The sequence below is a fragment of the Podarcis raffonei genome, chromosome 8 (genome assembly GCF_027172205.1).
Source record: "Podarcis raffonei isolate rPodRaf1 chromosome 8, rPodRaf1.pri, whole genome shotgun sequence".
Classification (NCBI taxonomy): domain Eukaryota; kingdom Metazoa; phylum Chordata; class Lepidosauria; order Squamata; family Lacertidae; genus Podarcis; species Podarcis raffonei.
Window position 1 is genome coordinate 89976000 of NC_070609.1, and position 27921 is coordinate 90003920.

A 27921-nucleotide genomic window follows, 5' to 3' on the forward strand; every position below is an offset into this window, starting at 1 on the left:
TTCTGTTCTCATCCTGAAGCAAAGTTCTTAACCCGAGGTACTATTTCTGGGTTAGCGGAGTCTGTAACCTGAAGCGTCTGTAACCTGAAGCGTCTGTAACCCGAGGTACCACTGTATGTGCTAATTTGTTATGACAAAGCAGACAACTAGCGAAGGTGAGGAAGGGGAAATAATTCCCAAGCATAATGTTTACATGATTGTGATATGGTGGGGGCACAGGATGGAAATACAATTGATGGACATCTCTCTCTCTCTCTCTCTCTCTTTCTCTTTCTCTTTCTCTCTCTCACACAAACACTCCTTTTGTGTGATCAACTAGGCCCAGCACACCAAAAGAAAAAAAGAGACAAGACTTTATCAGATTTCTTGACAACAGTTGAGAATCAAGTAAATAAATAAAAGCACTTAATTATCCAAATATCTGAAGGGTTGTCCCATGGAAGACGGAGCAAATTTGCTTTCTGCTGCTCTGAAGGGTAGGACCCAAACCAATTGATTCAAATTGCAAAAAAGGAAATTCCAACTAAATATGAAGAATGTTCTGAGGCTAGGAGCTGTTTGACAGTGGAAGGGACTGCCTTGGGAAGCTGTGGGAAGCATTGGAGGTTTTTAACAGCGGTGGGGGTGGTCATCTGTCAGGGGTTTCTTAGCTGTGATTCCTGCGTTGCAAGGGCTTGGAACAGAGGACGCTCGGGTCTCTTCCAAGTCCACAGACAGTTAATTGATTGTTGGCTGCTAAACGCAGTTCACCGAAAAGAGCCCTTTGAGCTGAAGGAAGGAAATATGCAAAATGTTTCTGTAGTGTATGATGCCTACAGTGGCCCATTCACACATACATGTAGTCCTTTAGTGTCTTAAGGGAACTATTAGGTGCAGATTCCCGTTCTCAGGGGCCAGGCTGATCCTCTTAGCAGGCGAGTCTCGAACTTCCATCTGCGGCTGCTTTGAGGTCTGGTGACGGAAGAGATTGGCACGAAAAGGAAACAGTTCCTCCCCAATATGGGCCAAGGCGGATAATCTCATTCCGTCTGGCTGCCTCCGGATCCACCGCCGCGGCCCGAGCGCGGCTCCTCTCCCTCCACGTGAGGGGGAAGGGCCCGGCCTGGGAGTTCCTCGGTGACGCACACTTCCATATATGGCAGCCCGGGGAGGAGCGCCGCCCGCGAGCGGCGCGGTACTTAAGCTCCCGCGCGGAACTGGGCTGCAGACTGGGACCAAAGTAGGATCCTCCGCGGCTTTGCAAGAGAGGCATCGCCGGGACTGTTGCGCAAAAGCTCGCCCGCTTCCAGCCACCTTTATTACTATTGTTTGCAAGGATTTCCTGGGCCAGTGCAAGGATGGTGATCGAGGAGGTGGTGCCCCTGGAGAGCTCCGGCCTGGCGGCGCTGCTGCGGGACCCCCGGGAGAGCGCGCGCACGCTGGCGCTGGACTGCCGGCCCTTCCTGGCCTTCTGCCAGGCGCGCCTGCTGGACTCGCGGCCCGTGCACTGGAACGGGCTGCTGCGGCGCCGCTCCCGCGGCCGGAGCGCCGTCAGCCTGGACTGGCTGCTCCCCGACCGGGCGCTGCTGGCCCGGCTGCGCAAGGGCGAGCTCAGCCACCTGGTGGTGCTGGACGAGGCCAGCCGCTCGCCGGCCGCGCTGCGCCCCGACAGCCTGGCCCGCCTGCTGCTCAACGCGCTCCTGCGGGAGGAGCGGGCCGGCACCTCGCACATCTACCTGCTGCAAGGTGAGCACCGCCGCCAGGTGGGCTTCCGGGGGGGGAGGGAGGGGGGAGTCTTTCGGATCGGGCTTGAAGGAAGGGAGGGGCCTGTAGATTGTGGCCCCCGGAAGGGTTCAGGTCCCCACGCAGGACCGAAGCTCGCTAGGTGACGGTGGGTCAGTCACAGCCTCTCTATTTGCCCACTCTACATGGACATACATGATAGGTTACATCAAATGCTAGGCCTACTCGGAGTAGACCCATTGGAATTAATGGACATTACTGTCTCAGGCCTATTAATTTCAGGAGGCCTGCTCTAAGTAGATCTTAGTCAAGAGGCAATCCATTTATATTTATTAAACTTTTATCCTGTGCTATTTTGGGATGGAGAGCAGGATAACATTAATAATTATAATTATTTTGGGGTGGAAAGGAGTTGCTTCAAGTTCAAACACCCCGCTTTGACTTGATAGGAAAAAATAAAAAGCCTTGATGTATTACGGCAATCTCTCTAGAGGCTTTAAATTGCCAAGACAAGTTTACACTTAGCTGAGTTCCTCACCTTTTCCCTTTGAGTCCGACCGCATCTTTAATTGGGAGAACTGAAGAAAATTCAGTTTTAGGGGGGATTTTTTTTTTTTAGTTTAATTAGGAGGCATTAACATAAAGCCAGGATAGCCCTGGAATAGAATTGCTGTGTCCCAAGCAGACTCATCCCAGCTGTTCCCAAGGTTACTTGCAGCTAAGTCTGACTGCTATAGTGGTAACTAAATTGGAAAACACAATGCCAGATACCAAATAAATACATTTGTTACTGACAGCAGTAAATCTGGGCCTATCCATGCATAAAATAATCAATCATACAAGATAGCACAAACACAAGTTAAAGTTTGTGGCCACAATAGTGGTGTCACTGCAGGTACTTTTAAATGAGTACCTGGCAAAGTAAAGGCAAAGTAGATTAGTCACTATTATGAATAGATCTGAATGAAATGTGTGGGCACTATAAACTATTCCAATCCGATATGTCCTTAGTGGTTGCATATGTATAACATTCATCCCCAACTGAGATACACACTAAAAACTCTCCATTCGTCTGATGTTTAGGTGGCTTTGAGAATTTCCAAGCCAGTTTTCCAGAACTGTGCTTGACGTCGCCAACACCTGCTACATCGCCTCCTTCTCCATCTCCTGCTCTCCAAAGCCCTGAAGACAACAGCACAGAAGCAGTTACTCCCTTGTATGACCAGGTAAGTTCATGTGAATCTGGAGACCAAAGCAGCAAGAAGCCGAAATACCAATTCCCCCCTCCCCCATATTACTCTAAGCAGATATTTTTTAAAATTAATATTCTGGGCCATTTAATTGCACTGTCTAGACTTTGCTGTGTGAGTAATCTTAGTAAAATTACTGCTCACATGACAAAATACAGTTGAGACGGCATAAAGGTATATTTATTCAGGTGTTCTTGTCCATCCTCTCCCTGAGGCTTGGAGCTGTCGTCTACTTTAAGGATTTCACCTGATGCACTGTCTGTCTCAAGTGTGCTGCCTTGCCCCCGCATTTGAGGGGGCCGGTACCACGTGACGTACGCAAGTAACACCGGCATGTTGTGTGATGTGCTGATGTCAGTCGTGCGACATGTTAATGTGTTGTGCACATGCTGCACAGGCTCCATGATTAAGGCAAGCATATCACACAGCATGCACACACGGCAACTGCAGATTTTTTTTTTTAGGCCCAGCTCTTAAGCATTTTGGGGGGCCCCCAGCCCCCCTTGTTGGTGCCTGTGGTCTGTCTAGTAACAGATAAATTAAAAAAAAAATTTAATCAGTTATTCTTTTTTACGATTGCATATTACCAAAACCTCAATATAGATGGTTGTGAAGATATCCAAGGAAGTCCAAGAGTTTATAGTTTAATCAGCAAAAGTTTTGTTAGAAGGAAGGGTTATCTGTAATGGTTTTTTCTTTCCTCCCCTTTGCAGACACATACAAGACTCAAATAACCTTTTTTTAAAAAGCCGAAGTGTCTTCATCTCAAAGCTCTTGCCCATTAACCAACTAAATGATAGAATCATAGAAATGTGGGGCTGGAAGGGACCCTGCGGGTCATCTAGTCCAACCCCCTGCAGTGCACAAATATGCACGGGGATTGAACCTTTGGCATTATCAGCTTCGTTTATTAATCTGCTAATAAACCTTGATAGCATAATAGTAACAGTACTTGATTCATCCCTACAATATTCACCATCAATCCTATTTTGGCACAAAGGCTGATGGGTGCACTCTCCTTGTTCTTTCTCTTCTGCAGGGGGGCCCGGTGGAGATTCTGCCATTCCTCTACCTGGGCAGCTGCTACCACTCCTCCAACCGGGAGGTTCTGGAGTCCCTTGGAATCACTGCTGTGCTCAACGTCTCCTCCAGCTGCCCCAACTACTTCGAAGGCCAGTTCCTGTACAAGAGCATCCCAGTGGAAGACAACCACATGGCTGAGATCAGCGTGTGGTTCCAGGAAGCCATTGACTTCATTGGTAAGTGCAGGTGGCCAGTCAGGCAAACCTTTTCTGCACAAAGAACTCTCGTTCCCTGATGGTGAACTTGGTTGTCTGCACCATCTTGCCACTTTGTAGGGAGGGTTTTGCCACAAACGGGGGCAGATGTGTGGTAGAGAAACTGTCATCCATACCTGCCTCATATTCCAGAGGATTAAGTTATCCCTTGTGATAGTGGAAGAGATTTTGAGAGATTTGCTATTCCCATGGCATACTGAGATGCTTTGAACCTCTATTTTGCTTAATATTGTGAGTGACAAGATGGTTTTGTAGACGGTTGGGGGTTGACCTCCAAAGCTGTACCACACAGAATGCCAAGCAAACACACAGATGCACACCCCCCCCACCCTTCTTTTGAGAAGTAACTTGGTAGAAGATTCCCCTTCTTATAGATTAGGAACACCAGCAAGCTGCCTCATGTTGGCCCATCTAGATCTATATTGTGCACACTGGCTGGCAGTGGCTGCAGCCCTACCTGGAGATGCCAGGGATTGAACTTGGGACCTTCTGCATGCAGAGCAGATGCTCTACCACTAAGCTACATCCTCCTACCATGCAGGCAACAAAAATGCCCCCCCTTGCCCCATAAATGCACTTGCTCCTTGGATATGTCTGCTTCTGGCTCTAGGGCTGCGCTGCTCTTGTGGGCTGTCTCTTACGTGGCTCTTCTTGCTTGCTCCTCCTGCAGATTCGGTGAAGAACAGCAGCGGGCGCGTGCTGGTGCACTGCCAAGCTGGCATCTCCCGTTCGGCCACCATTTGCCTTGCCTACTTGATCCAGAGCCGCCGGGTGCGGCTGGAAGAGGCCTTCGACTTTGTCAAGCAGCGCCGTGGGGTGATCTCTCCCAACTTTGGCTTCATGGGGCAGCTCCTGCAGTTCGAGACGGAGGTGCTGTGTCATTAGCCCAGCCGCCCCACAGACCCAGCTGGGAGGGTGGGGCAACCTTCCTCTCTGCGGACAAAAAGACTAATAATGTGTGTTTTTGTTTACATATCCAAGCGGGTGCTGCAGCAAAGGACAATGTTGTGGTTTTGGTTCATTTGTTTTCTATTGCACTAAATCCTGACTTCAATCTCATGACTACAAAAGCAAAACAAGAGTGTATCAGGAGTGAAGAAAAGAGGGTGGCTCCAACTGTGTGTTGGGAAGCTGTCCTGTCCCTTTGTTGGGGAAGAGCTTTAAGGCCAGATCTCTTCAGGTGATGCATTCTCTCCTTCTCTGCTACAGTCCAAAGCCAGTGCTTATTGATCATTACTGTCCACACACACCCCAAACGCAAATAATTGCAGCTTAACACTGTGGCATCATATCCTAGCAATGGCAATGCAGCTGTGCTGCAAACTCCTGATAGTATTGTCAGAAGGTTTTCTTTTTTTGAGGTTGAAGCTACTTGGGGAAGTGGGAACTGATTATCGTAATGCAATGATATTGTGCTAATCCAGCCTTCAGCCGTCTGGTGTTCTCCAGATGTTTCGGACACTGGGGGAGTTGTAGATCTGGAGGACACCAAGTTAGCAAAGGCTGGGTTAAGCCATTGTACCCTATATGGTATGCTGATGTCAAAGTGAAGTATAAAATGTGAACAAGCCAGTGAGAGGCTGTTGCTGGTGTGTATCTCACCCTTCCTTCGTGGAGCTTAGGGTGGCATGAACAAGGCTCTTCTCATTTGATCCTCACAACAGCTTTTGAGAGAGAGGTTAACCAGAGAGGGTGACTGGCATCTAGACACCCTCTAAATTCCATGGGCTGAGTTGGCCTTTGGGAACCTGAGTCTGCCTTGCTCGTGTCCCAACAGTCTGTTCACCATTGTGCCATCCCTTCAGCTGGTGCACTGGGAATCACTGCTGGGTTGTGGCTTGGCCAAAAGGACAAAACAAGTATGTCCCTCAATGCTTGTTAGGAATTAAGGTGAGTCCCAGGTTTGAAAAAGCTGAAGAAGACTTAACTGCAACTGGCCTAATTCTCCCTTCAGCCTGAGAATTCAGGTTGAATGGAGGTGACTTTATAGTCCTATGGCTAAGGCACTCCAGAATCCCTCCTTTTCTACATCTTGATCAGCTGGCCCTATGCAGGAATTGATAGCACACTTCCCCATTTAAAGGCTTCTCTCTGCCTTCTGTCAGAAAAAGTGAAGCTGTTTCACTGAAGCTTTAAAGACTGAGTAATATGTGAGAGGTCCTTTTAAAAAGAAGCTTGGTTGGCTATCTTCACCTGACTATCCTCAAGTCAACTGTAGACCAGATTTTATTTTAAGCATAGGAAGTAAGATTATACACTTGAACTACTGTATCTCCATTGTCCAAGTGGTACGAGCTGCTTGCCTCTGGTCTCCAGCCTTATGCAGGTCAGCCATAGATCGCCAAGCTCCATCCGTAACGGATTGCTCGTTATTCATATATGCTGTGAAACTGGGAGTCAATAAGCTTTATTAGGGTGAGAGTTGGGTTCCGCATCCCCAGATCAAGAGGGGAGAATTCACTGCCAATTGTACAGCTGTCCCCCTCCCCCAGCCCTGGGGGAAGAACAGGCAAGTATCCTGCCTTCTGGTATGGAGGGGCGGTAGGGGAAGGGGCTCCCTTCTGAATGCACTGAGAATGGACAACACCCACTGCAGCCAAATAAACCCCTCCTTCCCTTCCCCAGGGTGTTGTCGTAAACTCACTGGGCTGTCCTGTGTACCTCCCACTCATTTCAATGAGGCTTGCACAGGCAAACTTTCTGGGGGATTGTGCCCAGTGACCTCTTCCCCCTCCCCCGCAATATACAGTTTGTACATTTGTGAAAGAAAGAGGAGACCCCTTTCTTGACTGACATTGATCGTAAATGTCTTTTGCACTTTATATTTATTATTACCTGTTGCAATAAACAACCAGTTTTTATATTGCTTCTTGAGTCTCTTGATGCTTGGTGTTGTACACACACACACACACACACACACACACACACACACACACACATTTTGCCCAGCTGACACAACTTCTTGAACCCTGGAAGGCAAGGCAAGCCCATTTAGCAAAGGCTAAAGTAGGATGCTCCTGCCAACCTAGCAGTTTGAAAACACATCGAAGTGCAAGTAGATAAATACCGTATTTTTTGCACCATAACACTCACTTTTTTCCTCCTAGAAAGTAAGGGGAAATGCCTGTGCGTGTTATGGAGCGAATGCATGCAGATGGCGGGGGGGATCTGCTGCAGTCGTGAGCAGAGGATCCATGGTTCCCCTTCCTTCCCTCCTCCATGGCTTGCTTTGCAACAGCAAAGCGGGAGAAGAGCCGCTGAGTGGGGAGGAGAGAGGGACAGAGAGCCTGCTTGCTTTAAAGGAGCAAAGCGGGAGAGGAGAGGAGCCTTCTCCTCTTATACCCCTCTTCTGCATTATTAGCAGCATCCTTCTCCACCCACCCCACGCGTGTTCCTTGTCCCTTGAGTGCTTTTCCTTCCCTCCCCACTTAAAACGTGGTTACAAAGCACGGATCCACATGGATCCTCAGGATTTTTGCACTGGGTCACCCCAAATTCACCATCAGATCACATAGCATGTCCATGGCTACAGCTTGCACCAAAAAAATCACGCACCCACTGTTGCCTGGGGCTGCAGTGGTGCAAAAACATGGTTACAAAGCATGGATCCACATGGATCCTCAGGATTTTTGCATTGGGCTACCCCAAACTCACCGTCAGATCACATGTCTGTGGCCACAGCATGAACCACAAAAATCATACATCCGCTGTTTCATTTAGAATATTTTTTTTCTTGTTTTCCTCCTGTAAAAACTATGTGCGTGTTATGGTCGGGTGCGTGTTATAGAGCGAAAAATACGGTAGGTACCACTCTGGCGGGAAGGTAAACGGCGTTTCCGTGCGCTGGTCTGGTTCACCAGAAGCAGCTTAGTCATGCTGGCCACATGACCCGGAAGCTGTATGCCGGCTCCTTCGGCCTATAGAGTGAGATGAGCGCCGTAACCCCAGAGTCGGCCACGACTGGACCTAATGGTCAGGGCTCCCTTTACCTTTACCTTTAAAGTAGGCTGCATCCACACTGCAAGTGGTCTCTTTAAAAAAAATAAAACCATTCAATTTGTCAAAAGTTCTCATCAGTCATGTCACCAGTCCTGAAGAGCTTATGGCTGCAGTGAGTCTAGCTCAGATGCTTCGTTGCTGTTCAGCGCTAGCTGCTTAAAATAATATTGGTGTTCCTTTGGTACAGAACTTTGATTTGATTACAGAATAAGCTCGTGGAAGCTTAGCTGTGGCCATGTGGCTTGACCTTACCTCTGATGTTTTTGTCAAGGCAGCTGGCAGAGAAAGATTGATGCCCCCTTCCTCGCAGAGGCCGAGAGCTTTAGTTGACCTCTGCTTGCCCTCAATCAGTCTATCTCTGGATCTTGGCAAGTTGCCCTGTCTAGACCAGAACCATCCCTGGGGGGGGGGGGGCGGATCCAGGCTGTCAGCAGGAGGAATTAGCTGTGAGTGGCAGGTGGGATATTGAGATGGAGGGGAGGAGGGGGAAAGAGTACATTTTCTAATCCTTCCCTCTTCCAGGAAAAAAAACAACTGATACAGGACCATGGGCATATCACAGACAGCTGCCACTAGCTGATCAGCGGAGTCCAGCAGCTAAGGTCTGGTGCTTTGAAAACCCACTGACATCCTACCTTGCGTAGAGGCAAAGCTACACCTGCAACCTCCATTAGTCTCTCAGCCATGGTTTAAGATCTCCTTCCCAAATCTGGGAAAGCACTAACTAGGCTTTGGGAAGGAGGCAGTGTTATAGATAAAATAGGGGGATTGGCTTTTGCTGTCCAAGGGACTGAGTCCCCTAAGTCCATGATCAGTTTGAGATGAATGGATGGAGACAAGATCCATAGAAAACAAGGCAGAGCTTTATTTTTCTGTCACAACAGAGTTCCCTCCCCTCCTTACAAGAAGGCAGGAGAGACCCAGAACAATGGTGCACAAGCCCCTATAAAGACTTTTGAAATTGCCCACACCTCTAACCCAAGGCCACCCCCAAAAACATCATACATACATCACTGAAGGAGGCAGTCTCCAGCAGAAATTTGAGAGTGTTGCTTCTCTCAGGTTTGCCAGGATACCTGATAATACCTTACTTGGTTGCATTTTCTGGGTAGCCTGGCCATTCCTTTGAGATGGTAAATACTTTAGTTCCTGAATCTCTTACCCATATTGATAGTTTTCTCATCTTAACAGATACTTGCCAGACTGTATTTGCAGGGAGGTGTAAGCCTCTACAGTCCAAAGACAACTGGAAGGCTTTTCCCATTTCCTTCCTCCTTGCAGAGAAATATTTGAGGTCAATTTGGGAGAGCCAAAATGGCTTCAGGATTGCTCTCCTGTACTATTTCAGATATGTGATTTATATACTTACATGTCTGTTTGCTTTGTACATTTATGAACATTTATTCTATATTTGAGAACTTAGAATTCTTATATCAGCAGGATAACTCTAAGACCCTGTCAGTGCTTTGCGCCTCCTTCCCCAAGCCCAGTGCCTCACGGACTGGGCTTGGGGGGCATCAAATGTTACCAAAGGCCGTTGAAAAAGGCACCAAGGGCCATGCGTTTGGCTATCCTGGGTTAGAGTGGCAAACTATGCCCCAGAGACCAACAGGGGCAGCACATCCCGTTTCATCACTGGCACCAATTTTGGGCAAGATTGTGCCAATTTGGGGTTTCCATTTCCTCCCCTGCTTTTTCCTCCCCTGTGCCTTTTTAACAGCAGCACCAGAGAGAGAGAGATTAAGATTACGTACCTGTGTGTGGTCTTTCACATATCTTGCCAGGAAGAGATTCACCCATTTAACTTCCGTATGTCAGATTATAAAGGCACAGGGTCAGGGGCAGTAAAAGAAAATAGTTAGCAGCCCTTCTCAGATTTGGGAGATCAGAAGTTATAGTCAGGGTGAAGAAAAGGAAAAAGCACCCTAGAACCTTCTCAAGAACTTTCATTTTTTGCTATTTCACCTCCATCAGAAATACCAATGGACTCTGTCTTCATGTCATAGGAGCCAGCTGTAGGGGCCACGAGGGCTTCAGCCCCCACAATAAAATATCTGAGGGGGCTGGGCCCCGACAAAGTTGATGGGCATTCCCATTCAAATGGTATGTGTGCACCATGTAATGTGATGTGCACACACATATAATGTGATTGTGCAGGGCAGGACTTACCTGGCGCCCCCCCCCCCCACATATTTTATTCAAGTTGGCAGCCCTGCTCTATGTGTCAGTTACCCCCCCCCCCCCAGCCAGAAACATTCTGTTTGCACTAAATTTACCCAGCAGAATTACTTCATCTCAGCCCACTCACCCAAAACAGCCACGTTGAGCTAGAAAATCCCCGCCACAGATGTTCACTCACTTGTGGGCACCAACACAGGCCCTAAAGATAGCCATGGCACATTCAGATATTCTTTCATGCTGGCCTGCTTACGCATGAATGCGTACACACAGTTCATTGCCCTCATGTGTGCACCTGGCCCCTATTTCCCTTGAAGGCAGCAATAATATACAATGGTACCTCTGGATACGAACGGGATCCATTCCGGAGCCCCATTCGCATCTAGAGGTAAATGTATCTAGCGACGGCACATCTGTGCACGCACGCGTCGCTTTTCGCCGCTTCTGCGCATGCGCGTGACGTCATTTTGAGCGTCTGTGCCTGTGCAAGCGGCGAAACCCGGAAGTAACACACTCCGTTACTTCTGGGTTGCCACAGAGTGCAACTCGAATGCGCTCAACCCGAAGCGCATTCAACCCGAGGTATGACTGTATTTCAAAGAACATTACATACCACATCGCGATCATTTTCTCAACCACACAAGGCCAGCATTATAAACCTCCATGAGGGCTTGAGACTGATACAACAAGGCACTCCCAAAGGCTACTGAGGCAAGTGAATAGCTTAGGCGAATTTTGAACTTTGAACTTGTGGGATATACAGTGGTACCTTGGAAGTCGAACGGAATCCGTTCCAGAAGTCTGTTCAACTTCCATTTTTTAAAAAATGATATTTATTAAGATTTTTCCATTATCAAAAAATCAAAGAAAAACACTAAAAAGAAAACAAAACAAGAAAAAAAAATTAAATTTTTTTTAAAAAAGACATGAAATTCAAAGTCCTTATTTTCAATAACATATTTTCCTGACTTCCCCACACCTCCCCCTCTTGTATTCCAGTTCAAATTGTTGGTTCAACAAGTTCTTGTCCCCAATTTTTAACCTTTTTATATTTCAATCATTTTAGAAAAACCAATTTTAACTTTTAAACTTTTAACTTATAAACTTATAGCTTATAAACTTCAATAATTATACATCTGTTCTTATTCTTAAAGCCTTTTTCTAAAGTCGACCTAAATTCCCTTCCACGATTTCCTCAATTCTCATACAAATAACAAAACAAAGTAAAAGCAAAACAAATTATACTTATACACCCTTTGGATTCCCAAGCTCCACCACCCCCTTTCCCGGTTCCAATCCCCAATAATCGTCCATCAGTCAATCTACTATCAGCCTGGAGACCTCACGTCCGATGCTCTTAATTCTCTCTCAATTCCTCTCTGCTGGCTTTTTGGATAGTCCTTAGTATTAAACACCAAATCTCGGAGAAGCTCTAGTCCAATAAAGTCCATATTTCTTCCAACCAGACCTCCATACTCAAAAGTGGAGCCTAAGTCATGTTTCTTACTCTTTTTAAGCCCAAATGTCCCGAAAGCTCCAGCTTCCACCTTAATCAGATTTATAATCCTTAGGTCTTCAGATCTCCACACAAGAAGATCTCTCCATTCTTCAGTCTCCAATTCAAACCAAATTTTCACCATCGAGTTCTTATTTTCCTTTGCAGCCATCATGCCAGGCCTCTGGCTCTCCTTTACCATCTGTAAAATTACAGCTCCTCCTTCATTTTTCTCAGAAACACCATATATCTCTTTCTTCCCACTCTCAAAGCTCTCAAGTTTCTCTTCTTGTTCAGCTGCATGAGCTTCCTGAGTCGGTTCCTTGTCAGATTCAATGAATTTGTTTACTGTTAAGTCCAGAGTTGTAACATTTGTAGCCAAAACATCAATTTGGCCTTGTAACTTTCCCAAGAGAACAAAGACTCTGTCCAGTTCAACTTGAATTTCCCCTCCTTCAGCCATTCTTGTAATGTCCCAAAACCCCCTCTAGAGGGATTTTGGTTACTTAGTGTTCTTTCCAGTTCAAATCCAAAAATCAAATTAGTTTGTACCAGTTCTTCCTTGTTTTCAACAAAATATAGTCAAATTGTAACAAGTATAGCCAGCAGAAGCAACAGAAACAAAGTTCTCTTTTTCCGTCTGACAGCTAATTTGACAGCTGTCAAACTCTTCCAATACCTTCAACAGGCTCTCTCGCGGATCACTCCCGGGTCCGGGGGTGGCGGCACTTCAACTCCCAAAATTAGCTCTTATCCTCCAGTAAGATTTCTTCTAGTGCCAAATCGTGAAATTAATGTCTTTTGCCAAATGATAAAAGAAAAAATTCTCTCGACCTTAGTTAGCAGGTCCTTGCATTAGATTATTTACAGGAGGAGGAGGCTGACTTCCTGTTTACACCTCCCCCGATCGTACCTAATTCATCAAAAAAATTTCTTTAAAAATCCAATTTCCGTACTACTCACGGGTTGTTATTTTGAAGTCCAAATCACAAAAAGAAGTCAGCGCTCTCCGGCCATGGCAGTGCGGCTTCACTCCACAGGAGAAGCAGACGACTCACAGCACCGCGCTGCTCACCCCGTCCCCCGTTCCGGAGCCTTTAAAAAGGCTCCTTCACAGGTCGGGGGGGTGCAAATGGTGCCCGCCGAGTCACCAGGTTCACAGGCTTCTCCGCCTGTGATTTTTAAGGGTCTCCGCGTCGCCGCAGCGGCAAGACCCAATCCTGCGGAGCCGATTCTCTCCGGAGCTCGGAGGGAATCTGCCATTAGCCTTTGGCGCTAACCTGGAAGTCTCCCAGAAGTCTGTTCAACTTCCATAAATGTTCAGAAACCAAGGCACAGCTTCTGATTGGCTCCAGAAACTTCTAGCCATGTCAAGTATAGATAATATCAGCTTCTTAAAAAGTCTTACTTTTCTGATTTTGTCTAATCTCCTGTTAAAAACAATATTTGTTCTCCATCTCTTTGTAATATTGTTTAGCACATCAGAGAGGGAACAAAGACATTTGGGTTAGTATGGGGTATGTGTGTATGTGTCTGTCCATTTATATTAGCCTTTGCCAACCTGGTAACTTCCAGATGTTTTGTTTCAGACAGCTGTGCTGGCTGACTGGGGCTGATGGGAGTTGGAGCCCCAAACATGATGTATAGAAGCATCTCTTGCACATCCTCTTCTGTTTAGCTGAGTCTGACTGCCCCCATGTGGCTAAATGCTGCTTGTAAGAGCAGGAAAACAGCGACACGGTGCATCCTTCTTTGGACTGTTCAAAACCTTTGCACTGAAGCAGATGGACCTATGGCAGTGTTAGCTTGGAAGTGAAGAATGGGGGCTGGGGGCTGGCCTTGGGCAAAATGCCCATAGTGGGCACTGAGTGGGCTCACTTCCTTGCCACTTTCGCCACTGGCCATCTGCTTGCCCTCTCCATCATGACCTAATCCCCATCACTTCTCAGAAGGAGAGAGCAATGGCGGTGAAAACAGCTTCCTGGCTGTTGATGATGTGCTTGGATGAGGCAGGCAAACAGGCAGCAAGGAGGAGAAATAAAGCAGACCCTCCATGTCTCCCTATTTTCCAGGGACATCACTGATTTAGAGAATCTCGGTTTCTGATTTGATTCTAGATTTGATTCCACTTTTCTTTAGGACGTCCCTACCTTCATTGGGATGCGGGTGGCGCTGTGGGTAAAAGCCTCAGCGCCTAGGGCTTGCCGATCGAAAGGTCGGCGGTTCGAATCCCCGCGGCGGGGTGCGCTCCCGCTGCTCGGTCCCAGCGCCTGCCAACCTAGCAGTTCGAAAGCACCCCCAGGTGCAAGTAGATAAATAGGGACCGCTTACCAGCGGGAAGGTAAACAGCATTCCGTGTGCTGCGCTGGCTCGCCAGATGCAGCTTGTCACGCTGGCCACGTGACCCGGAAGTGTCTGCGGACAGCGCTGGCCCCCGGCCTATAGAGTGAGATGGGCGCACAACCCTAGAGTCTGTCAAGACTGGCCCGTACGGGCAGGGGTACCTTTACCTTTACTACCTTCATTGGAGAAATGTTGGAGGGTATGGAGTTATCAGACCCCGGAGCCATCTGAAGGCAATCCTGTGCATAGGGAAAGTTTTTTATGTTTAATATTTTTTATGTTTTTATATATGTTGGACGCTGCCCAGAGTGGTTGGGGCAACCCAGTAAGATGTGTGGGGTATAAATAATAAAATTATCAATATGGAATGGGACGTCCCTATTTTCTTTGGAGAAATGTTGGAAGGTATGAGAAATGGGGGAGTGAGCACCAGCAGGTCCCTGACAATGCCAGCCCCAGGTCCTGATCCCTGGCCTCAAGTTGCACCTGCTGAAACACTCCCTTTTACGCCCCCTATTATTTATTTCTTTAAATAACTGTTTGTTTGTTTATTACACTGCTGTGTCAGCAATCCAAGCACATAATCTGGGCCGTTTACATGAACAGTGAAATATAAATGCAATTCACAATAAACACACTAAAACCAGAAGCAAAAAAAAGCTGGGCTAGGGGGCCTGATCATAGCTGTCAACTTTTCCCTTTTCTTGCAAGGAATCCTATTCGGAATAAGGGAATTTTCCTTTAAAAAAGGGAAACGTTGACAGCTATGGGCCTGATCCAGCAAGGCAATTCCTGAATGGGCAAAACTTTCAGTACATCTCTGTAATTTTTCTGGGCACCAGAAATGAGGAGCAGTTTTATAAAAGAGGCTTTATTCAGAGGAGCCTCTAAGACCCTCTGCTAGAACTGAAACGGAAGGCAGGCAGCTCAGTTGGCTAAAGAGTGTTGATAACCAGGTTCGATCCCCATATTGGCCACCTGTATATTCCTGCATTGCAGGGGAATGAATGAGATCATTCATTTAAAGGAGCATCAACAAATCACAAGCTCTGTCATTACAATCCCCATGACAGGAAAAGGCTTCACCTGCTAATATCCAAAGTGCCAGGCTGCTCTTAAAGGCCCAGGAGCAGACCCAGACGGGGAAAGGTGGCAATCTGATCTGTATTGGTTGAGTGAGCTCTTCAAGCTGTAGACTGTAAGAGGAAGCTGCAGAAGGGCTTCATCACACAAGGGGTTAAACTGACCTCCTAATGAAGAGGCTTTTGCCAGGTGTTGCCGTTTCCCTGCCCCTCTATATAAAAGATCCAGGGGTCCCCTTTGTTTGTGGCCTAAGTATTGTTTGCAGTTTGTTTAGGGGAGATTTATCGTACTTATAAAAATACACACGGTAGCAGTGGGCTTTTTTCTTCCGCTATGGCTGTATTCCTTCATTTTTGGACTGTGGTTCTAAGTGTTTTTTGGCTGCTTTCAGGTAAGGGCTAATTCTTTTTAACAACGAGGCATCAGTGCGTCTGCTTGTCGAAGAGGAAGGGCCTTAGCTCAGGGCTAGCTGCATGCAGAAGCTCCCAATTTCAGTCCCTGGTATCACCAGGAAGGGCTGGGAAAGACCCCCCCCCCGCTTGAAACCCAGGAGAGCTGCTGCCAGCCAGACCAATGCTCTGACTCAACAAAACATGGATTCCTTTGTTCCTAACAGTTTGCAAGGCCCCACCACTTGGCAGATCCTGGGACCCAGGCTGCTGCTGCTGCTCCTCAGTTGAACCACTTACTCACTGGGTGGGTGGGGGGTCTGCTGCTCTGGAAAGTAGCGTGCTTTGGCCTCCCTTGGCCAGGGGCTCTCTCTGTGGTATGACTCTTAAACCTTTTGGTGGCCATATGTTTTAGGCAAGCTGCTATTAAGGAGGGGTGCTATCCTGGGGTCAAGAGCAGCTACTGAGCTGAAGGGCATGAATAGCTGTCTCGGTTAGGTAGCATGTTCAGCTAGGCTGTTTTCACACTCCCTGCCTTCTATTTGCACAATGCTTTGCTTAAGGATGACTGCTGCAAAAATAGAGTAATGTAGGTACTTGAAGCAGCAAAAAGTATGATATAAAATGCTCAATAATCTGTGTCTAATTCAACCAGTGTGTTATTTGCAAGTTTGCCATCCTGTGGTGAAGCCTAGTATTTATCTTCTTGACAAATCAAACTGAACAGCAAAGGTTCTTTTTTGGTCACTGGTGGCAGAAGAGTGATTAGTAGGGATGCCGAATTAAATTTACATTATGTTTATTGTGCAATTCAGCCCTGGCTGTGGTGCAGATCTAAAACTGGTTTTAAAATGGTCACAGCTTCCCCTTAAGAACTGATTCCCATTAGCCCACCAGTCTCAGGACTTGTTAGAAGCCCTGCCTGTCTTCAGAAGCCCCGAGAGTAGCCATAAATCTGTAATGCCTTAGTCACTTTCACGCTATATGCTCAGAGCACATTTATACCTCTTCAAACAGTAATGGTTCTCCCCCCCCCCAAAGAATCCTGGGAACTGTAGTTTGCCAAGAGTGCTGAGAGCTATTGGGGCACAGTTCCCAGCACACACAGCAAACTACAGTTCCCAGGATTCTTTGAGGTGGGAATCTCTGTACTTTAAATGTATGGAGGGGATGTGAGTAAAGCATCAACCTAGGCTGTTCTGCATCCTGAAACAGCAGTAGGAGGCATAGCTCAGGGGCAGAGCAGCTGATCTGTATTCAGAAGGCCCCAGGTTCAATCGAATGGTCCAGGTAACAGGTGATGATGGGTGAGACTCTGGAAAGTCAGTGTGTAGTTGGTAAACTAAATGAATAAGAAGCCTGACCTAGTATAAGGCAATTTCCAATATTTATTGAATTTATATCCCACTTTTTACTTCAAAGAGACCATAGTTCTCCCTCTCAGTTAATCCTCACTACAACCCTATGAGGTATGTTGACTTGAGAGGCTGTGACTGGCCCACCCAATGAGTTTCATGGCTGAGTGGGAATTTGAACCCAGGCCTTCCAGGTCCTGGCCTGGGTTCCTTCTGGCTTCCTATGTGGCTAGCCTCCTCTTGGGTCCTTCCAACAAGGTGTGGATTTTGATGCAACGGGTGTGCCTCTCTCTAGCGCTGCCCGTACATGGCCGGGGAATCACCTTCTACATTGAGCATGCCCAAGGGAGTGACTGGGATGAGGCAAGGGATCCCCCTGATGACATCCTTGACATTAACCAAGGTAAGTACTTCTGCTGACTCTGAAGAGCACATGCCCCCACCCCCCGCCTATAAATGATGAAACGCTTTACTTACCATAGTAGCAGGCACTTTAATATGCTGATTTATACATTCCCAACCCCCATTGCCCTGCTTCAGTCTGCTGTTTTTGTAAGTTGCAAGGTTTGGCTCACTTTCATGAGTAAACTGACCCAAAACTAATAATCACTATCATGTTTCCCACTATTCCGCCTTGTGTTTCTTTATTTTGCCTTGTGTTTCTTTTAATGAACTGCCCCTTAAACAGAGGCTGCCCTGCCTAAGGCGGCGGGGGGGGGGGTTCATGGCCCTGCCATTTGCAGGGGTGCACTGAAACCACTCACTCAACCCTGGTCACTGGGAACCTTATTTGGCCACGCTTTGGGCTTGATATTGCCATGCATGCATTCAAGGATAGCTGCCAGTCATAAGGGCTGGCACAGCTGGTGACTGGGTGGAACTGCAGCACTAGGGTGTGCTGGATTTTTCAGCTTTCAAATTCCAAAAATTCTACTCAAGTGCAGATCCCTGCTGCATCCAGCACAGATGGTTATTGGGACACTGTGTGCAACTTTTGTTCTCTTGCAGTGGATCCCATTGCATAGCTGTGGTTACATCCACACCACACATTTGAAGCCCATGCCCCCCCCCCAAGTCTGGGATCTGTAATTTGTTAGTTCTGTGAGAAGCAAACTTCAGTTCCTGGGGTGCTTTTTTAGGTGCCATGCTCTTCAAACATATGGTGTGGGTGTGATCTATTAAATGTAGCGTTCACCATCTAAGACCTCTGATGCTTCCAAAATCAACCCAGAGATGGAAAAATGTGTATGATAAACCTGAATTTTGTTAGAAAATGTTGCATCCAAAATGTGAGTGACCAAAGTGGCAGGTCTGAAGTTAAAAACTGCAGCAATTTGCTTTCAGCTCTAGTCTGTCGTATTAGGCTACTTGATCAGGTAAAGGCCTCCACCAGGTTCTGAGCCCATTTTTCTCTTCCCAGAGCTGATTTTTCCAGGGGCGCCAGAAAGCAGTTTTCTGATCGAGGGGGATATCGTCAAAGCGGTAGGTAATGATGGCAGAACTGGTGCAAGAGACAGACTCTTTCCTAAGGTGACTTAGAGGAAGATCTGAGTGTGGCCAGGCCACGGGTGTAGCCAGGATTTATTTTAGGGGGCAGGGTTTATGTTGGGGTGTTCAGAACCGAGTTATCTGCAACACAGTTGGGCAGTTAAGTATTTTTATATATTTACTTGATTTACCCATGGGCCTCTACATCAGGAGTGGCTGCATGGTGCCCTTCAGGTTACAATTCACATCAGCGCCAGCCAGCAATCGCCGTGATCAGGGGATGATAAGAGCTGCAGTTCATAAACATCTGAAGAACACTGCTCTTGCTATCCTTGCTCTCTACATCCTGTTGCATCCTGTTGAATCTGGGTAACATGAGCAGCTTGCTTGCTTACCAAACTACCCGTATGGTATGATTGCCATATGTCCAGAATTTCCCAGACATAGCTGGGATTCTGTTGTCAGAAAATGTGTCCTGGCGGAAAAGGCTGAAATCTGTATGTAAGTGTAGATTTTGGTGAATTTCCTTAAAAATATATTCTTTAAAAACCTCCTTTTTTCCTCTCTCAACAACTTTTGTGTCCGGATTTTCACATATTGAAATATAACAACCCTACAGTGTGGGAGAGGAGGATGGCTGATAGTTTGCATGAATTCATCTGCTGCAGTCCTGAGAAAAACTCTGAAGCTGCTACGTATTTGCACTGCTGGGAAGCTCATTCTCACCAGCCCAGGGTATTCTGTTAGCTTTGTGCCCCTAGAATACTGGTGCCTAAAGCAAGCCTTTTGCATTTCTATCCTGCCTGTTTTCAGTGCAGCTCAGAGAGCCACGCGTGAGGCTTCCAGGTGCTCTGCCCAGCCTGCTTTGCTTCAGCAACTTGGCACTGTGTTGGCAGCCTTTGGCCCACAATTTGGTATTGCCTGCTGGGTTGCTTCTGTAAACTAAAAGAGTAAAAGAACAAGCAGGGCATAAAAACTGCTGTCCAGAGACCAATGAGGTCACTGCAATCCTTGGTGTGACCTCGGGAGCATCCCTAGCAGGAGAACTTGGCATTCTGTTGATAGCAAAATGGTTTGTGGAGGGGCTGCTGCAGCTCAGTGGGCAGGCAAGCTGAAGGTCCCAGGTTCAGGCCCTGGAAAAGCTCTTCCTTGGAACCCTGGAGAGCTGCTGCCAGCCAGTGCTGGCAATGGTCTGGCACATTACAATGCAGCTTCTGATGTGAAAGTTGATTCTCTCCCATCTAGAGTCCTTTCAGGCTGTTCCCATCTGCCAACCCAAGATGGCCAAAGAAGAGAGGGATTGTCCAAATTCCCTATGTAATCTCCTACAAATATGGTAGGTGACAAACTTTGGAACCTCTTCCAGTAGGAACAGGGCATAGATGTTATGAATAACTTAGGCTCTTTTATCTGTTTAAGTGTTTAGCATAAATGAGATTCAGTGCACTCCAGGAGGAACACAAGTAAGCAGTCAGACAACCAATATGTTGGAATTTCTACGTAACATTTATTGATTAATGAACATAACACATAACAAGACGAGGGAACGTGCACTCCGTCACTCACGCAAACACACACGCAGACATACTCACCGTCTCTTCCCTGGAAGTGATCAAGTTCTGGTTAGAGTCACTGGTGATCAGACAGTGAGGCCCCAGCTGCGTCTGACAGACTCATCTGAACAGTCTCAGTCTTGCGTAGGTTTTTTGGTGTTCATCTGAATCTTAGCATTTCTCACTGCCTTTGGCATGTTCTTGGCAGTCCTCTGTCCTTAGCATGTTCTTGGCATATCACAACTCTCATTGTTTGTACCTGGTCTTCTGTAACTTTTGGCACAGTACAATACTCATTGTTTGCAACTAGCATTGCATAGTCTTTACGCTTCCTTGCAGGTACAGTACTTTAGCCAGAACATGAACAGTCTATTAGCTCTTCGATCAACATAGTTCCTCAATTGTTTATTAACAGCATCCATTTTGTGTGGCGTTCTTCAGCCATCTTGCGGCCCATTTAAACATGGCATTTGTTACACAGAGATAAGGTAGAAACCTGATTCAGGGCTTGCCCATACTTTACCTTTTGCCCTGCTCTTTCCAGGCACAGTTCCACACTTTAATGCTCTCTGTTTGAGAACCCCCTTTTTTTTTTGCCCCAGAGCTTTCCCTGTGAAAACCTCTTTAAAGCTGAATTGCAGCAAACAGCAGTTGGGTTTTCTGCAGATTGCCATTTGCTAAAGAGCAGGGGTTTTCATGGGGAAAGCTCCAGAGCAAAAGGGGGGGGGCGGAATTTGGACATGGAGCTATAAAGCATGGACCAGGGAAAGGTAAATGTGGATAAGGCAACAGTTTGCATTTATAGGCAAATTTTGCTCATTAGCACTTTCCAAAATACACAAGTGGATGGCCATCCTTCAAAATTAGCACTTCTCTGACTGTTCAGTGCAGTTTTGTAGGCTGGTAATACCTGCAAAAATGTGTACACAAGGTGGGTGTGCATAAAAACTTATGTGCTTGTGAAACTAACATACAGAAAGACATTAAGTTGGGAAAAGTGCATACAAAGATGTGCCTTTTGGGAGAAATTAGCAGTGAAATGCTGATGAATTTTCATGAGCAGTTTTTAAGTCATAAACTGATGTGGAGAATTGAACTTGGGATTGGGACAGTGCGAGAATAAAGATACATGGATGGATTCGCCCAGCCTTGCTGCTGAGGGAGAGGTGATGGAGGCTGGATGGAGTCCAGTTAAGGAGCAAGTGGATCCAACTTCCAGCTTTCTGGCAAAACAGCCTTCTCTCCCCAAGCAAGTGCTCTCCAGATGTTTTGTACTTCAGTTCTCACCAGCCTCAACCAGACATAGCCCACAACATCTGGAGAGCACTGGGCATGGGCAATTCCATGGGGACAGACGGGCAATCACCTCTCCCTAATTGCTGGACTCCTGTCATTAACATTTACTGTTATTTTTCTTTCAGAGCTCTTAACAGCTTGTCCATCTAGAAATATACTTTGCCCCTTCTGTGCCCCCCTCCGTTTTTTTTCTGGGGCTGCTACTGGTGTTGGGTTGGGAGGGCTGTGGTAGACCAAGTTTTGAATGACCAAGGTGCTGAATAACTTAGCCCCCGCCCCAATCTGTGCTATGCATCCAAAGCACTAGGAACTGTAGTATTTTAAGGGTGATGAGAGTTGTCAGGAGACCCCTATTTCCTTCACACAGCTGCAGTTCCCAGAGTTCCCTGGAAAAAAGAGAATGGTTGTTAGAACTATAGTTCTCATAGTAGAACATGATGGGGATTCTGCTTCCAACACAGCCATCGTGGCTACTAGTCATTGTTAGCCTTATACTCCATGAACTTGTCAAATTATCTTCTAAAATTATCTAAGGTGGTGGCCATCATGACATCCTGTGGGAACAGATTTCATGACTTAATTCTGTGGCTCTTCGCCGCCAGTACTGGCTCCAGGAAATCCTTGTTGGTTCTCATTGGAATGAGAGCAAGCTACCAGGATAGTGTTGACTCCCCTGGATGACTATGATTGGGGGGCAGGGACGAGGGAAGGAGCTGAGGGTGTGTGGATGTGTGCAACAGGAGGGGACAGGCCTACTTAAATGTCTTGCATTTGATTAATGGTGTAGAAAATAAGCTGAACTTGCTAAGTGCTCTTATTCTGAGGGGAAAGGATTCTGCTCTGATCATTCTGACCCTGCTCTTGCCTGTATTCTTATTGTTCCTGCCAGACGAATCCAGCGTGAAGATACTCAAGGGAGCATTTGAAGACTTTTCAAAGTTCACGTGCATCAAGTTTGTCCCTTACTCCAACCAGAGAGATTTCATTGCCATTGCCCCGCTCTCTGGGTTAGTAGTGACTTACAAGATGTATCTTACTGGGGAGTAATGGGGTGGTCTCCTAGTGGGTGATCCACCTCCTGCAAAAGCTAGATTCTCTTCCTTCCAGTGCCTCTGCCTCCTCCAGTTTTGCTCTGCAGCTCAACTTCCTGGCCTAATATGCAGATAACTATGCCGGCTGTGGACGATGGAAGCTGTAGTCCCAGATCATTTGGAGAGCACCAGATTGGGCAAGCCTGTGCTAGAAAGGCAAAATCAAAATTTTGGGATGGGCCATGTGCTGAAAAGGATCTTGGAAATGTTGACTTTTGGATATTTGCAGTTATGCTAGACATGCAATGACATTCTTCAATAATAGCCAACTCTGGGTAGTATATGGGAGCTGCTTTTAACAACATGTAATACACTTCTGTAGAAAGATTTTAACCAGTTGGTAGAATTTCCCCTTGAACAGATGAGGAACAATCAAATTTTGAAGTCCTGGTTTCAAATTCAAAACTTCATTTGGGGGTGCATGTCAAAAGTTAGCAAATTTGAGTGTTGGCTTATAAAGTTTTCTGTACTTCATATGTATGGACCTAATTTGTGGATCAGAAGTTGGTTATTTGCTGGATGTTGTATTTATAAAATATTCTGATTCAGTTCATGGAATATTTTTTCAGTGGTGGCACCATGGTTGTAGAATTTCCTCTCCAGCGACATCCAAAAGGCCTACCGCACTGATGGGTTTGAAGATTACTTCTCAATGTTACTAGAACATTGTTCTTTTTGTGGCTCTTGGAGTTTACTGGAGGGTTGTTATCATTTTAGCATATTGCTTTTGTTTTTTATTGCTAGACCTTTCTGTAGATTTCCAATGCAGATTTTATGTACTGTTGTGTTCCCTTGCTTTTTCTACCACAAAGCAGCTATCTATATTTAAATAGGCAGGCTGGTACCCTATGAGCCATGGCTCCTTAGGCATGGGATAGGTTGTTTGGTTGCAATACAACTTCTTAACGCGTCTCTTTCGCTCTCTTTCTCCAGCTGCTTCTCCAGTGTTGGGCGCATTGGTGGGATGCAGGTGGTTTCCTTAGCACCCGCTTGCCTCCGCAAGGGGAAGGGGGTGGCACTGCATGAGCTCATGCATGTCGTGGGCTTCTGGCATGAGCACTCCAGAGCAGACCGGGACAAGTACATCAGCATCTCCTGGGATGAAATCTTGACTGGTAATGGTTGCTTCGGCTTTTCTAGCTGGCTCTGTGTGGCCCCAGGTGTATTTTTTTGAGGGGGCACGACCGAGCACCCCCACAACAGGCTGCCCCATTGGACCCTGGCTCCAGCGCATGAGGGAGGGAATACCCCCTGCCTGAAACCTGGAGAGCTGCTGCCAGGCTGTCTCAGTGACCAAATGCAACTCTCTAGTCTCTCTGCTGAGCTGCTGGGACTAGGGGTGGGGGGTGGGGGTGGGAATTAAACCCAATTCATTTTTAACGCCAAATCTATCAAATTGACTTGGGACTTCCTCCCCTGCGGTGGGACCAGGGACTCTGAATGCTTGTTATCCACTGCTGCTGAGACCCTCCTGCTTGTAGACCTAATCCCCTTCTTGGATTCACAGGCTTTGAAATAAACTTCATGAAGTCTTGGAATACCAACATGCTGGTGGATTATGACTACTCCTCTGTAATGCACTATGGCAGGTAAGCAAACCTACAAGAAGGCTGCTAGGTATTATAGAGAAAATATTGGCGACATGTGAAGCACCCTGTGCTGCCTCTAGTTGGCAGTGGAGTGGGGCCAGGGCAGGTATTTCCACATTGCCAAAGGGGTGTTGCATGTTCTGGGTGACTGTCTGCAAAAGCAGGGGCATTTCTAGTAAGGGCAAAATTTTCCAACCTGTTTGGAGCCTGCCATTCATGCTCCTTGTTCTTACATGCATATTCTTTGGTAAGCCATGGGACATGTCTGAGTCACTGTCTGAGGAACGTGACCTACACTGGCTATCTGAAGGGATGGCTGGTGATAGGGACCCTTGTGGTGGGACCATGACTTGGGAGCAAGAGTGCATTGTTTGCATGAAGAATCCTGGCTATGGGCGATTTCCAGTTTGGAGGCAGTAGTGCTTCTGAATACCAGTCACTGGCTGCCACCGACGGGATGTGCTCTTGGACGCCAGCAGGCTCTTCTTAGCTTCTTACATTCCAGTTCAAAGGGTTGAGTAGCAGGTAAGGCCCTTCTGTACCTGAGACTCTGGGCTGCTGCTGCCGGTCAGAGTGGGTGGTACTAAGCTTGATGGAGCTAGATATAAAGCACCTTCCTATGTTAAGCAGAACCAGGATAGTCCACCTGTGTATGTACAAGAGTGGCTCACACTGCTTTATCTTGTTCTTTGCCTCCACTAGGAATGCCTTCAGCATGTCTGGCTCACCCACCATAACACCACTCTCCAGTTCCCTGACCTTTCTTGGACAAAGGTGGAACCTGAGCGATTCAGATGTTGCCAGAGTCAACAAGCTTTATAAATGTTCTCAGGCTGCAGCACAGCCAGGTAAGAGAATGAAGACTCAACAAAGCTTAGTTTCCCAAATCCTATATTTTGAACGCTCATGCGTGCGTGCAGTTGAGTTTTCCATATGTTGACCATTTGCTTTGATTTAGTAGTAAAATGCGGGCTTTCCCAGGGAAGGCACTGGGACAAAAATAATAAAAAACCCCAGACACAGAGCTTTAAAAGAAGTCTGGATGAACCCTCAGTTTCTTGGTTTCTCTACCCCACAAAGCTAAGGTTGTTTCTCACCTTAAATATCAAGGGAGTCGTAGGTTGGCTCTTGAGTGTCCCCAACAGAAGCCAGCTATGATGCTCCAAATGTGTCTGGCATGATAAACATAATTGTGTTCATATACACATCTCTTTTGATGCACACAACTTAACAATGGGTGAAGCAGTGCTGTGCTAAATTTCTTATGCCTTTTAAAAAGCCATTCTCCCTCAGTTAATGAGAGAAGGAACTGCATTTGCAGGTTATTAAAAGGGAGAATAGTTTGGTGAAATTCTCATGGGTGGGGAGCAGGGGTTGTGTTGCACTTACTTCTGCCTTACTTCTGAGTTTAGCCAAAGGGTGTTGTGGGCGTGTCCTTTCTTTCATTCTACAAATCTGCTCACCAGAGATCTGTACTCTGCAGCCTTCCTGGGTGCCTGTGAGATAATACCTCCATGTAGCTTTTCCAGATCAGGAGGTTTGAGCAGCCAGGAAGGCTGCAGACTGCTGAAGAAAGGTTTATGGGAAGAAAAACATTAACCATAACAAAAGTTAAGCTCAAAAACACCATTTCTGCCAAAATTCTATAGTGGCCTGAGAATGAGGGAGAATAATTGAGGGTTGTATCCAACTAAGTTTCACTGAAATTAATGGAGCTGAGTTAGTCATGTCTATGCTGTGTACATGCTATACCTTGAAAGCATTTTCCTTCCCTCAAATTATTCTGGGCACTGTAGTTTAAGGGTTTCTGGGAATTGTAAACTCTACTGTACCCAGAATTCTTTGAGGGAAAGAATGTGCTTTGAGTATAAGTTGCGTACACAACCAATGACTTCAGTGGGTCTGCTTTGACTAATGTTGGCTACAGCACAGAAGCATCTTTCAAAGGGGAAGAAAACTTTCAAGAAATTGGGAAGATTTTGACACAGGACATGTGACATGACACAGGAACATGTGGCTGGGAACATGTATGATAAATGACAGAAGTTCTAATTGCTTTGTTTTCAGAGGCATCTACCAAGGGAGTCATCAAAGAGAATGTAATGGACTTCATGCCAAGTGAACCTAAGCCCCATACAACGCAAAACAAATCCAAAGTATCTACTACCTGGAATCTCAGTTCTATAGTGTCTTCCAAGGAAATGCCTCTGGGGACCATCACACCATCAAGCAAGGTTGCTGGTGAAAACATTAGTACCACAGAAGCCCAGACAAGGGAGGTTTGGTCACCTGGGCCAAAGATGCAAATGCAAAGGACAATGTCTCAACATAGCCCTGGTAAAGCAGAAGGGAGTAAAAAATCTCTAGTGGTTACAGAAGAGATGCTGCATCAAACCGTATCTGGAGAAATGGCAGTGAGTGGTGTTGCCCAGAAGACTTCTGAACCGCAAACTCTGCAGAATCCCACCAGTAGTGCAAGGGAGCTGAGAAGCCAGACTCCAAGCTATGAGGAGGTCTACATACCAAGTGACCAAAGCCCCGTAGAAGTAACGACAAGTAGTGCTCCAGAGGTGGAGCTTTCGCTTTCCTTTCTGACCAAAAGCCCAGACGCTTTTCCAATGAAAACGGTCCAGGGAGCTGCCACAAGACTTGGTAAGAAAGCTCTGGACTGGACACCTTCTAGAACAAGAGCTATGCACATAGAGCATAGAACAGAACTGCCTACTGCTATGGTGAGAGGAGAACTGTCTACTGCTGTGGAGATTGGAAGCTCCCCATTAATGAGAAGCAGTGAGGCCGAGGATAGACATGGTTCCCCAAGCCCAGCTGAGGACCGCCCTTTCTCTGCGATGGAAAACCAAACTGGGAAACAGCTGGCTGAGCTATTTCTTCAGACCATAAGCATCTTTAGAAATGAAACAGGTAGCACTGCTTCTACAACCCCCGTAGTCCAGGCTGAAGCAGGGTCTTCATACACAACAGCCTCTCCAAGAGCCTCTAGGAACTTGATCACAGCCTCCAGTGTGGTGGGACTGGAAGAAACCAAACACGGTGAAGTGGAAAGCCTGGGAAGCTTTGGCACAACTGAGAGCCAGAGTGAGATTATGAAAAAGGAAACGGAAAGCTTCCACACCAAGGAAGGGAGCAGGCCAACCGACGTGCTATCTTCTAGTGGCAAAGAACAGTATACAAGACATAGATTGGAACCTGGCATGTTTGCTACCCAGGGGCTTCCCTCTCTTGGAAGTTCAGAGGCTCAGGAAAGCCACCTTAGTCAGGCAACTGCTGGAGCCCCATCCCCTTGGGCTTCTGTCCTAGGCCCTCTTGCCGTTTCCAAGCTAAATGTAGAAACTTACTCAAAGAGCAACCAGACCCAAGTGGAACAGTTTGATCGGTCAGCTGCTCAGCTGGCCAGGAAGGGCTACAGAAAAGAGGCACTTACAACACACATACCACCAGGGCCTCTCTTAGTGCAAGTTACTGAAGCTGAGCTGGAGGCTGAGGAGCAGACCCTTGTCCATGCAGAACTGCCAAGCCAAACTCCCACTTTACAGGATTGGGCTTCACTGGCAATGGAAACCAACCAGGCTATACATCCTACAGAGGGAACATTTCCTCTTCCTCTGTCCCACACCCCTAGACCCGCTGAAACAAGACACAAAACTTCATGGTTGCAACAACCAAGCAACACCAAAGTCTATGGCCCTAGTGCCCACGTTCCAGGATGGGGCCCCTTTGCAGATCTACACGGGGAAGAATTGGAACACACTTTAGAAACAGCGCCCATTACAA

General features: G+C 46.8%; 2 protein-coding genes and 1 non-coding gene across 3 annotated transcripts; 2 read left to right on the forward strand and 1 right to left on the reverse strand.

The window, feature by feature from the left end:
- Window positions 1-1279: 1279 nt before the first annotated feature.
- DUSP2 (dual specificity phosphatase 2) lies at window positions 1280-5846 on the forward strand. The gene is made up of 4 exons (XM_053401498.1): window positions 1280-1725; window positions 2806-2948; window positions 4012-4231; window positions 4941-5846. Exons 1-4 carry the CDS (start codon window positions 1338-1340, stop codon window positions 5153-5155), a joined length of 966 nt encoding a protein of 321 aa, XP_053257473.1. The 5' UTR covers window positions 1280-1337; the 3' UTR covers window positions 5156-5846.
- Window positions 4729-4801, reverse strand: TRNAA-UGC (transfer RNA alanine (anticodon UGC)). The gene has a single exon. It is a non-coding gene; the product is annotated as a tRNA-Ala (tRNA).
- An 11214-nt stretch (window positions 5847-17060) lies between the features above and the next one.
- Window positions 17061-27903, forward strand: ASTL (astacin like metalloendopeptidase). The gene is made up of 10 exons (XM_053401963.1): window positions 17061-17064; window positions 17408-17515; window positions 18533-18594; window positions 19846-19936; window positions 22339-22456; window positions 23474-23655; window positions 24048-24129; window positions 24832-24977; window positions 26197-26370; window positions 27770-27903. Exons 1-10 carry the CDS (start codon window positions 17061-17063, stop codon window positions 27901-27903), a joined length of 1101 nt encoding a protein of 366 aa, XP_053257938.1.
- The last annotated feature ends 18 nt before the right edge of the window (window positions 27904-27921 follow it).

Bases quoted from the DNA above. Each gene is read 5' to 3' on its own strand.
- DUSP2 (XM_053401498.1), top strand. From the start codon at position 1,338: ATGGTGATCGAGGAGGTGGTGCCCCTGGAGAGCTCCGGCCTGGCGGCG. The intron at 2,949-4,011 runs GTAAGTTCATGT...TCTCTTCTGCAG, and splicing joins TTACTCCCTTGTATGACCAG to GGGGGCCCGGTGGAGATTCT. The intron at 4,232-4,940 runs GTAAGTGCAGGT...CTCCTCCTGCAG, and splicing joins GGAAGCCATTGACTTCATTG to ATTCGGTGAAGAACAGCAGC.
- ASTL (XM_053401963.1), top strand. The intron at 17,516-18,532 runs GTAAGTACTTCT...TTCTCTTCCCAG, and splicing joins CATCCTTGACATTAACCAAG to AGCTGATTTTTCCAGGGGCG. The intron at 22,457-23,473 runs GTTAGTAGTGAC...CTCTTTCTCCAG, and splicing joins GCCATTGCCCCGCTCTCTGG to CTGCTTCTCCAGTGTTGGGC.